Here is a 12,829-nt window from a genome sequence, read left to right on the forward strand (position 1 = left end):
GTGGTACTTGAGCTCATTGGAAATGGAACTACATCGGTGTTTAAAACTTCACAGTATGTTCACAGATTAGCTTCATTTTTTTTCTGTCATTTCACTTATGGGATTTGCCGATTTGGTTTATCTCACTGTTCCATTTTTGAAAGATAAAGAAGATAAAAGAAAGGTGAAGAAGAAAAGAGGGCTTTATTTCAAAATTATTTTCTTAAGTCGAAGTGTGGTCAACATGAGTGTAAAGTGTCACATCAACATATCAACATTCTATCATCTTCCGTAACAGCTATTACCTGCTATAAATCAATAGTATTAATGACCAATTAATTAGTTTTAAAACTTCAATGAGAAAAATAAAATTTATTCAAATATTAATAATCATTTGTATAATTTACCCTATAATTATTTTGCGAAAAGCTAGCAGCCATCACGATTCTTAAGTGAGCGTACGTCAGCTTCACATTCTCCTCCACATATCTTGCACAAATCACCTGTGGAACTTGTGATCCCCACTGCATAGCCAAATAATTTAACTTTGGTGCTATATCCACACTCCCCACAATGGTATTCCACTTTCGGTTGGATCAGAAAGTTGGAAATAAAGATTGTAAAGTTCCTTTATCTTAAAAGTAACGTTCGAACCAAACTACCTCAATGATTAGAGAGGTGCTTATTATTCTTAGAGATTCTAGATTTGAGGACCATATACTACAGAGTGTGAGTTTCCATTGTCAAATGGTTGTGAACCTTTAAAACAGATACTACCTTATAATCATTATAGTATAATAATAAATAAATAAAATGTAAGAACCAACTTATAAAATGACAATCGACCCTTTGATTAAAAGATCAAGTAGCAATGCAGTCAGCAAAAATAGAATTAAAATGATCCAAATACGAAAACAAAAACCAAAAATAGGTTCCGTCTAAACTAGAAACAAATCCTTCAATCTGTCGCATAAAAGTTGAACATATCAGGCAAACCTATTACGCTGCCTTTGCCTTAATGCGCTTGACCCTAGAATACAGGAAAACTCCAGCAAGGGCAATTCCAGTTCCTGCAGAAATAATAACAATAAGATCCATTAACTATAAAACATAAAGGCGCCATTAAAAAAACTCAAAACAGCCACAATTTTCAATAACAAATTATTAGAATGCAAATTTACCAAGAGCATTGATCGGTGAGACCGGTGTCTTAAAGAAAATAACAGAGCTGACAATAACAACCACCCTCTTCACACAGTTGCCCACAGAATGAGTAACCGGGGATACCCTTTGCAGTATCATATATGAAACCTGCATATTATAGTTTTACATCAAACACTAATCACCTTTGCATTGAGCAGACTGCACTAAAAATAAATTTAAGACTGCACTTGAAGGATTTGACATAACTCAAACTTTTATTACTTTCATAAAAGAAATGAATAAAAAAGAAGAAAATAGAGACATTCAGACATCCGACGTAATCATTGCACTTCCTTACATCAATTATTTCTCAATCTCTCTAGAGCCAAATACATCAATATAGTTCCTCAAATAGACCAATAGAATTCAATAAGAAGATCAATAATATGCAAAAAGTTAATCAAAGTAGCATCTAGGCTTAGATTTTATATATGGATTGAACAGTGACTCTTTGACTTGTTTGAACTTCCAATAAAAATGCCCATTTAAATAAATCATCAGAACAAATACAATTTTTTTTGAGATTTTGTATATATCACATGATATTTCAACCCATCTATTTTGTTTTCCAAATTTAAGTTTACTTTGGTATTTTCAACAAGAAACCTACCGAACTTGACCTAAGAAACCTCAAGTTTTGTCCCATTTTTAATTTGTTCATCACTACGAAGTGAAATTGTACCCATGCATTTGATTCTTAAGAATCACGAAAAACCATCAAAAGAAAAAGTTCTTACCTGCTGATAGGCATGGAAGGAAAGAGCAGCAAGCAGAGATCTTACAGCAACTTCTTTAACATTTAAACCCTGTTAGACAAAAGTGTAGTCCATTACAAGGAGATTAAGACAACATTATCAAAAGTGAAATCAGGGCACCTATAGCAACTTAGCTGATTAAGAATACTCACAGCAGATTGCAAGTAGGCAGGGGTAAATGTTATGCCTTCCATGAAGACAGCCACAGGGGCTAGCAAGAAAAAGGACATAATTGTTATAATTGAGAAGAGGGTAATGTTGTCCATAGAGTCCTGTAACATAATAACAGCTTGTTATGTACCAATAAAAAAATCAACTCCAAAATTTGATTATCAATGAATAGAGATTACTTTGCAGTGAAACAAACAAGGAGATAGAATTTATACTCCAATAAATGTTAGCACCATAGTGACCAAGAAAAGACATCAAAAAATAAAATTACCTCTTTCTTAACCATAACTTTTTTGCTAAGAACGTTACGGGACTGGTTTGTTAAATTGGAAGCCATTGCACTCCAAAATCCAGCCCTGTATAGGTAAAAAAGGGGAGGTTATATTACAATGATATAAAAGTAACCAATTCAAGTACTTGGTAACAAGATATCTGTATCAAATTCAGAAATGGATAGCAAGTAAAATAAAACTTTCTACAGTTATAGGACGATAGTAGATGCTAGTATGTACAATTCTTACCAATTAAATGAGGATTCAGTAACAGACGCAAGTACAACTCCTCCAGCAATTGGTACAAGGGAACCAACTACCCAAGGAGTTGGCAGCTGTAACAGTAAAATATCATACTCGAAGTTAGAACCAACATGAAATTGCATTACTAATTCCCAAAAACGAAAGAAACTGCATCAGTTTTCACACTGAAGAAGTTTCAAACAGGCACAATAATCACTCTTGTAAAAAAATCAACAATTTGAATAACTTCAAGAGATTACAGAAGAAAGGAAACTTAAAAAGGTATTTATAGATACAATATAATTATAAAAATATGATTGGAAAAAAATTATGAAAATAACTAAACAAGAAATTACCTCTCCTAAAAACATTGCAGAAAGCAGAACTGAGAAGAATGGCTCCATAGCTTTAATCGTGTGAGTGAAAGAAACAGCCACTTTTCCTAGACTCATATTAGTAAAGAGGTTGCCCAAGGTATGCACCACAGCAAGTGGTAGAATTACTGCTAGCTGCAAATAAACAATTAAAAAATTAGAATCAATCCAGAAAGGAACCAACAATCCCAAGAGAATGTTGCACCAAAATGTTTTTCTAATTACCTGTGCACCAGTGATTTTTGGCCTCTTATACAAGTTAAAAGTCCACATCAGGGCAACAAGTACAGTCCCAACAGCAAACTGAATGACAGTGACAGTTACAGGGTAATGGTAGACCTTAAGAACCTGTAAACAAAGAAACAGAAGTCAGTTACAGTCCATTCTCTTAAATTATATCCTATCATTCAATCTAGCTTATCGAATTTAGTCTCTTGAAAATCAAGTTATAATTCTTTAAAAATGAACAAAATAACTAGCATGCACCAGCATAGCGGAACCACTAGTCTCTAACATTATTAAGATATACTAAAGTAAAATCATATAAATATATACTTCAAAATAGTTTAATCTTTTTTGTTCGTTCTTCACAATATTATTTGTTCTTTGGATCCGGTTGAGTTTTTTATTCTTCTGATTCTGAATTCCTCTCTACACTTTAATGTCCTTTTACAGTTTTATTTAAAAAAAAAAAAAATCACGGAAATATTTTACCAATAAGCTGATTTTCGAATTGAATTCAGCTAATATAACAAAGAAGAGTAAACGAGACAGTAAATCTTAAAACAATAAAGGAGATCAAAGATTTATAGTAAAAAGAAAAAAGAAAGCGAAACCTGTTTGTTATAGATGTTGAAGTAGATGTTAAAGAGGTACCACAATCCAAACAGCAATCCAAGCTCCAATGTCTTCATCAAGCTACCTGGCTTCTCGCCTTCTCCGGCACTCTCCGCAGCCGTGGCTCTAACTTCGAAGCGGTCTGGCTTTGAATCTAAGTTCCAAGCCCTGAGCGGCAAGGACGAGGAGGAAGAGAGAGGCCAGGATCTATTAGGCAAAGAAGTAACGGAAACGGCATGGCTTGAAGCAGAATGATCGTGGCGTTTGGGAACGGAGGAAGAACAGGAAACGCGAATAGGATCGAACCCAGCAGAGGAACCGAATTTTCGCGGTTTCAGAGAAGGAATCGAACAAGGAGAATACAAAGAAAACGCTGCGCTTTGCATTGTTGATTTGATTCCACGAAAGATCTCAATCGGAGATTTACGGAGACAAAATGAAAAAGGGATTTAGAAAAGAAATGGAAAAGAGCTTTGTGGAATCCGCCGAGAGAGAGGGAGGGTTGGTGGGAACAGTGTGAGTCCGCTTGCTTTACTTCCCTCAGCCCTCACACCCCCACTTTCAGATTACATTTATATAATTCATCGAAAATTCGAAATACATAGATTTAATTCAAAATTGAATATTTAAAATATATTATTTTTATCTAAATATTTAGAAAATTTTCAGTTAAAAAATATCTAATTCCCTTTTTCATTTAAAATACTTATAATATTTTATAATTAGTGTTTACTGTCAATTATCAAATCTTTAAACAAAAAAATTATCTTAAACGTCTGTTTTAATCAATAACATTTTAAATACTTGAGTAAGAATTTAATATAATCTATTTTAAATAAAATTATTTTAATTACTCAAATAAAAAAATTATTTTAAAACAAGTCATATATTTAAAGAGAAAAAAAAAGGCCACGAATATTCTAATGTTTGGCTGAAATTCTTTTTCTATCGGTTACCGAAAGTAGGTCAGATGAATTTTAGCAGTTTCTATTTTCTTTTTCTTTGATCATTCAATTTATAATTATAATATCGTGCTCGTCAATATTCAAATTTATTTTTGCAATAATTTTTATTGTTTCAAAAGTACAAAACATCATCAATCTATTGAGATTATATAATTTAATTTATGTATTTACTTTATTTTTTACTCTTTCATTTTTAAAGAAATTTAACAAATGTATATTACTTAAGCGTAATGCAAATATATATATATATATATATATATATATATATATATATATATATATATATATATATATATATAAATAAAAACAGCTAATCAAATATCTAAAAATTACAACAATGGTCTACAACTATCACCGTTAACTAAATACATAATTTTTTATATTTTCCTATAAAATTGAAACTACTCACTTTAGATCATATAAATACCAAACATATATAATGTTAAAAACCTAACCAAAAGATTCAAACAAAAAATTTATATTAACAAATCTAACTGCATCGACAAACAAACCACAAAAGGGAGTTAAGCTATTTCAAAACCACTGAGAATTGCAAATCAGAGCCGAGTACTGTGAGAAACTATACATGACCGTAAAATCGTGTATCCAAATTCAATATAATGGTCCATAGCAAGGAAGATCAATAGAATTACAAATAAACGTCATCTTGATCAGTCATAGCATCCTCAAATCCAAACCTGAGAAAACATAAAATAAAAAGAACGACCAAATGACCGAGAAATAAGACAAAAAATGTGTCATAAAGACAGAGAAAAATGTGTTACAAATGCATAATTATTCTTATTAAAAAGCTAAAAAACAAACAAAGAAATAAGAGAATCGGCTATTGATGATCAACATCAAAATCAGTATCGTCATCGACTAAATAAAATTAAAAAAATTGATGTAATCTATAGAAAATGATACGAAAAAAAGAAGGTAGCGTAATGCAAATATTCAATATATACTTATGACTGAAAATCATTATCCTTTATATTAATTTTTAACAGATCCTTTATATTATTTGTTGATATATAGCTTTTTGTTGAAATATAATATATTTTTGGTACATTTGTTGGTATTTGTTTGTACAATATTATACTTTGAATTTCAATAATAATAATAATAATACCAATGCATTTTGGTTAACGTGAGATACGCTCGAGGACGACCTACCAAATTGGTTTAGGTAAGAATATCTGCGTCCCATATTAGAGGAGGTTCTATTGGAGTAGAAAACTATGCATTTTTCAAAACCGATCGAAAAATGGGATTAAAAATAAAAAAGACATATATATATATATATGCTTAATATAAAAAAATGTTTAAATTATTTTTTTCTTATTTATGTGTTCAAATTATTTTTCGATCAATCTAGATGTTTAATATTACAAATTTTATTATTTTAAGTGCTCTTACCGTAATGATTATCGAAGTAATCCGTTAAATGATAGATATCGCATTTATATTTTTTTGAACTTTTATTATTATAAAACAAAAGTATTATTTTAAAAAAAATCTTTAAAAAAATCACCCACCCTTCGTCCCCGTTCAGCCCTCTCCCTCTATGAAATCCCACATCCTTGCATTAAAATGTTTAAATCCCCCCATAGTTCACCAAGAATTGGCGAGTGATAGTTATATAATATAGTAATTTAGGGATTTAAAAAAAAGGCTTAATACAAAAAAAATCTTAACTATGCCGTTTTTTTAAGTAATACCAAACTTTTATTTTTTTCAGTCAGTGCAGATGTTTAACGTTATAAACATTATTACTTTAAGTGTTTCAGTTGTAACAGTCGTTAAAATATTGCATTACATGACATATGTCACATTTATTTAATTTTAAGAAGTTTATTTAAAATAAAAAATTAAAATTTTTTGTATATATTAAAAAGGTAAAAAAAATAATTTTTTTTAAAAATTCAAAACTTTGAAAATCTTAATTTCAATCTCTAATCCCACATCAGTTGTCGGCCTTTGTCGTCGTCGAATCTCCACCTGATTGCATCTTCACCAGACAACCAATTATCCAACGAAAAGCCATTAGAATAGTGTAATACCCTAATTTTGTCCGGGCCTTTTAATTTCATTTTGAAGATGATCAAGAGTTAATTTGAAGATGTTAGTGCTCGATGAAGAATTAATTCAAATAATGAAGCGTGGAATTTCACGTTTGAAAGCTTTAGGTGCTCGATTGGAATTGGAATCGTATATGGAAATCGGGGCACAAATTGAAATCCAAATTCTAAAATTAAAGTCCATTTACAAGCCCAAGTTCAAATAATTGACTCAACAATTACAAGACCCGAGTTGACCATTGCTTCCCACGTGAGACCACTGGTGGCTGTCATCCATGCCTTCCATGTGCAGCACAGCTCCTTAGCAACTGTCTCCCACGTGAAATGCTAGAACCGAGCAGCTTCCCATGCCAGCACCAAACCCGAGCAGAACATCTCGATTCTCTACTCCACTCCCAACAGCAGCTGGTGCCTCCCGAGGCCTTGTCCCATGTTCCCATGTCACCTATGCCCATACTGCTGAAGCTCCACTGCCCATGCCAACACCAAACCTGAGCAGAACAGCTCGGTTCCCCATCACCCACCAACGGCAACAGCTCGTGCGTGCCCTGCAAACAGCAAATCCAAGATGATGAAGCAGCGCATTAATATAGAAAACAACATAACAGGGGGGTCACGGGCAGCAGTGAACAAGGAGAAATCAACCACGAGACAGAACGAAAAATAGCAATCAATATAGAATCACGGGGATATCAATTAATGGGGGACAGATTAAAGGCAACGAGGACAGACAGCAAATGGGGGGCGCTCGATTCAGGAGCGAAAGGGGAGGAGAAGATTTCCAACAACCATTCAAAGGAAGGATCAACGAAGGGAGATTCACGAACAGAAAAAAGAGGGGGCTTCTACTCTTGATCCAGTTTTTCTTTGAATTCGAAAACAATGTGACAAGATTTTCATGACAAATGAAAATGAGTTTTTTTTTTCTCTTTCGTTCAATAAACCCACTCTCAGTTTATATTTCACTTAAATCAAAATAACACAAAACAAACATTTTGAAATAATCGAAGACAAGAAAAAAAAAGAAGATTTTCACCTTCGGGAGCTCTGAAGTCTCTTTCATCGGAGCAAAGTCGTCTCCTTTCACAAAGGTAAACACCTTGTCATCGCGGATCTGGGTTGGGGAGAGTCTCGGTCAAGGGAGAAAGGAAATAGTTAGGGTTGATTTTTAGGCTTTAAGACTAGAATCAAAATAAGAGTGATCAAAGCGTTAGTTTTTACCTGAGAGAGTCGTGAGTCTCCATCGGAAGCCACGGTGGCCGGCGTTGGTTCTTTTGTGCTTTGAAGTGACCATTCGCGAGAGAGGAGTTTGAGAGTGAGAGGGGTTGCGGCTACTGAGGATGAAATGGGAACTAGGGTTCAGTTTTACCTATGATATCATATATATTAAGGTATCAAGACGGCAGCGTTTTGGGTGGCCGGTTCGCGTGGGATTATGGCTGAGGGAGTCACGCTTGTTTTTACTTTAATGCACTCTAGTCCTCAATTCATATTTCCTGCACATTTTAATTTTATCTTCATATTTTATGTGCATTTTAACTTGGTCCATAAATCAACGTTTGAATGTTTGTAATTTTGTCCCAATGTTTTAAGCGTATTTAATTTTGGTCCCCAGTTTAGTGTATTTAAGTCTTGATGTTCTAGACATTTAACCTTCAATTTTTGCATGTTTCTTTTTGATCCTATATAGCATTTTGGTTATATTATGGTTGCAGCACTTGGAAATGAGATTTTATGAAAAGAGCTCACTGTTTATTTTCTTTATATCTTAGCCACTTGTTCAATATCCCATGCATGTTTGTAGAGCTAATTTAGATTTATTTTGAATGTATGCATGTACATATTATTTCAAGCATGTCGTTAGTACATATATATTTAGTTGTAGCGTTTACGCATGTTGGCCTCATGTGCATGACTCAACTTAATCACATAATCAGATTAAGGGTAATACCCTTTTAATTTAAAAACTGTCCGAATAGCTTTTCTTAACTTACAGGAAAGTTGTTCTTAACGGTTTTAAATTAAAAATGTATCCCAACAGTGTCACCAAAATAATTGATTAATCACTTTAAAATTTGGGAATGAAAGAAAAAGAAATATTCGGCTATTTAAATTATTTGAGAAAAGATCATTAGAACTCACCTAAAGATCTGGTCTCGATATTTTTACATAATCGAATATCCTTTATCTTTTTAATGACTCGGTAATTTTAAATTAACATATTTTGTTGCTTTTCAATGTTACCAATTTGCACTTTTATTGTTTAAAGGGATCATTAATCAAATTAAACTCGAACTTGTGAAATTCGTTGCAAAGACATTAATTAATTGACTAGGTACCGATTTAGGGCGTTGTGGGGGTGCTAATCATTCCCCACGCGTAACCGACTCCCGAACTCAGATTTTGATAACGCAGACCTTAATTTGTTGTTTTAATTAAAATTAATTTTTATTTAAAATGACGACGTTTTTGGGTGCCCAATCACACCCTAATCAAAGATTGGTGGCGACTCCTCGAACCTTATATTTTTATCATAAAGGAATTTCCAATTTTTTCGAAACGAGAGATTTTCTAAAATTGCATTGTTTTTAATTAAAAATTCAATTGAAAAGAGAATAATTAAAAATGTCACGGTTTTCAAAATCTCGCCCCCTACCCGTACCGTTTTAAAAAAATCGTTTCGACAGCTTGGCGACTCCGCTGGGGACTTTTTTTAGAGAGTCAGGCCGATCGTCGATTAATTAATTGTCTTTGCAACAAAATTTATAAGTTTGCTTTAATTTGGTCTTTGATCCCTTGTTTGTTTGAATTGTTTTATTTACATCTTAATTTGTAATTTGGTGAATGAATAAATAGTTGTACTAATGTGTGTTCTACATGTTTCAGTTTTCTGACCTTCGTTTTAGTCTATTGTTTTTCTTGGATCGAGGCAAAGGATTATGGGTTTCCCCTCACTGTCGTTACAACTGTTTTGATATTTAGAGCCTTCTTACTGTGCTCTATCCCGTTAGGTAGGGGTGAACGCTACGCTTACGTGAGAAAAATTACTTTTCTCCACATGGGCTTTAGCAAGTAACCTCTGGGGTACATGCCTTATGTTTACGAGTGAAACATTGAGTTTCCTCGCATGGACATAGGGAAATGTATCCTCTCGAATCGAACTTGATCCGTTTTAAGCCTATAATGGGCGAGGATCGAGGGTCTGGCAAGCCCAATGGGGCACCAGCAAAGGATAATTCGGGGACCCTTTTAGAAATACTGAAACTCTGCCCATCTTATGTTGAATCTCTGTCTGCAGACACGAAGGGGAAACTCATTCTAACCTTTTCCTCGAATTTATTTTTGCAATAAGTATGAGAACTAGAAAAGCATGCGGTTAGGTTTTATATTTTCGCACAAAACATGTGAATTAGATACCATGCGGTTAGGATCTTTTAAGAATGACAAAACATGTGGGTAGATATCATGTCGGGTAGGATCTACTAAAGCATGATTGGGTAGCCAGCATGTGAGGGTAGGTTTTATGTGATGTTTACGGTATCCACTATCTTGTTGTTTATCTTATGTGTACTAACCCGTTTTTGTTCTATGTCTATTTTATTGTGATTTTATTGCATTTGCATCCTCATGTCATCGAGGGGTGTTAATTCACAAGTGATTGACTAACAAGAAGGCTGACCATATTGAGGCAAGAAATTCTCCACTATGTAGTAAAAACCAGGAGATCCAGAGATGTTCAAACGATCCATGAAGGACAACCGATGAATGAAGAGATCTGAACCTGATTGAAGAAACTGTAAAGGCCAAGATGTTGAGTCAAAGGATAGATACAATCGTAACAAGGATGAGAAGAGCATTCATAAAGACGAGAATATCATTCATCAAGACGAGAATGCCATTCATCAAGACGAGAAGACCCTTCATAAAGACGAGAAGACCTTCGTAAAGACGAGAAGTCCACATCGCATGGAAGATAAGAATGAAGATTTTAAGATTCAAGACATCCGACGTCATCAAATGTGATGGAATACGCCGACGATTTTGAAGGTGCAATACCAGATCCCATGAAGAGTACGACTTAAGGAAATGAAGAGATGAAGAAGCACAGTTGTATTTGGACTACGGTGTACTCATGGAATTCTTGTTGTCTAAGTGAACGGTTGTTCTATAAGTGGTCACTTTCGGGATTAACACCTCGTGCATTTGCATTTGTACTCGTATTTTTATTTTCGCATTATCTTATTAATTTACTTATTTTGCTATTGTTGCCTTTTGACATTTTGTTTGAACTAACTTGTTTTTTATGTGGGTTTTCCCATTGTTTGCATTGCATGATCATGACATAATCAAAAGGTGTCGATTTGTGAGTGGTCAGCATAGTAGAAGGTTTTCATGAGGAACAAGGGGTTTCGTGATCAAGCAGACTATAACGCAGCTAAGAAGTGGCATCACCAGAAAGCTTCGAGAATAGTGGAAAGATCTGCACCCAAAGATCGCATGGCTGAGGAAGAGCAAAAGGAGATAAGAGAGATAAAAGAGCAGATGTCCAGGATGATGGATAGGATAGATGCTTTAGCCAAAGGAAGTGGGACTTCTACAACAAGACAGAAAGAGCTTGACGGAAGCAACCTTGAGGTGTCAAATATGCAAGAGACCACTTTAGAGCCTACTGATCTTAGCCAGTATGAGAAGCCACGCACAATCATTGTTCGTATCAACAAGTTGTTTGGAAACGCCAAAGAAATAGTGGAAACTTTAGAAATTCAGAAGAATGAAAAGAAGCCATGCAGTCAGAACGCAGTGGCATTTGATAGTCTACTCCAGACATCGAGGAAAGTGAAAATTGAAACTGCAGTTCAACCCAAGATGAAAGGTGGTTCTCATTTTAATTCTATCCCAATATCATATAAGGAGTTGTATGATGCACTGGTGGGAGCCCGAGAAGTAGCTCCGCATTATGTGAAGCCGTTGCAGCCTCCGTATCCAAAATGGTATGACGTAAATGTTCGTTGTGAATATCATGCTGGGGTTCAAGGACATTCCATTGAGAATTGCGCCACCTTCAAACATCGAGTACAACATCTTCTGGATCATGGAGTATTAGAATTTGAATCGGAAGGACAACACGCTTCGGTAGCAGCTTATCCTGTTGAGTCAGAGCCAAATGTGTTCAAAGGTAAGGGTATCAGTGAGGACATCCAAGAAGAAGATAGGTTGTCAAGATATAAAGCTCAGATTCGTCATTTAAAGAGCGAGAATGATAGATTAAGCAGAGAGATGGAAGTTATGCGGGATAGTTTTCAAAGGATCAACCACGCCTTTAAATTTGCCGGCATAGGAAATGTCCCAGAGGAGTGGGTAGCAGGAGTCACTAAATTGAAGAATGATATTAAACAGTGGAGAAAGAATTGCAAGGTGCATGAAGGCCGAGCGGATAAGTTTTCTTATGAATTACATATTGCAGAGAAAATGTGCGATACAACTATCAATGATTTGGGCAGATACCAAGCCGAGAATCAGACGTTGAATTTGGCCATAGCTAACATAGAAATCTCACATCAACGCCATAAACGGGAGAGTGAAGCTGAGCTAGAAGCCACTAAAGCCAAGAATAAGAAGTTGATGAAGATGGTGGATGATTGTAGTAATCTTATGCAAGAGTTTCATAACCACGATGATTTTCTTACAAAGAAAAATCAACAGCAGTGTCTGCAGCTCCGAGAATCAGCTCTCAAGATAAAGAAAAGTGACAACGTTATAAAAGAGGTTATGACCCAAGCAAGTGATGTGGCTCACAAATGGGTTGATTTAGCTGGCTTTGCAAGAGAATTAAAGCATATTGACAACTCAACCCCTGAGCATGAGTGGAAGTTAAATTGGCTTTTGAAGGAGATAGAAAAGCTAGGAGTGAAAGCTGTCCATTATCTATAAAAGTTGTTTGATGTACCG

General features: G+C 34.6%; 1 protein-coding gene across 1 annotated transcript; it reads right to left on the reverse strand.

The window, feature by feature from the left end:
• Nucleotides 1-925: 925 nt before the first annotated feature.
• LOC120201424 (phosphoenolpyruvate/phosphate translocator 1, chloroplastic-like) lies at nt 926-4,363 on the reverse strand. Its single transcript, XM_039202033.1, has 9 exons — nt 3,834-4,363; nt 3,223-3,345; nt 2,980-3,132; nt 2,630-2,715; nt 2,380-2,464; nt 2,090-2,209; nt 1,920-1,988; nt 1,161-1,290; nt 926-1,049 (listed from the first exon to the last, which is right to left on the reverse strand). The coding sequence occupies exons 1-9, from the start codon at nt 4,218-4,220 to the stop codon at nt 979-981; spliced, it is 1,224 nt and encodes a 407-aa protein (XP_039057964.1). The 5' UTR covers nt 4,221-4,363; the 3' UTR covers nt 926-978.
• Between the last annotated feature and the right edge of the window lie 8,466 nt (nt 4,364-12,829).

Source organism: Hibiscus syriacus, unplaced genomic scaffold (genome assembly GCF_006381635.1).
Source record: "Hibiscus syriacus cultivar Baekdansim isolate YM2019G1 unplaced genomic scaffold, ASM638163v2 tig00007204_pilon, whole genome shotgun sequence".
Classification (NCBI taxonomy): Eukaryota; Viridiplantae; Streptophyta; class Magnoliopsida; order Malvales; family Malvaceae; genus Hibiscus; species Hibiscus syriacus.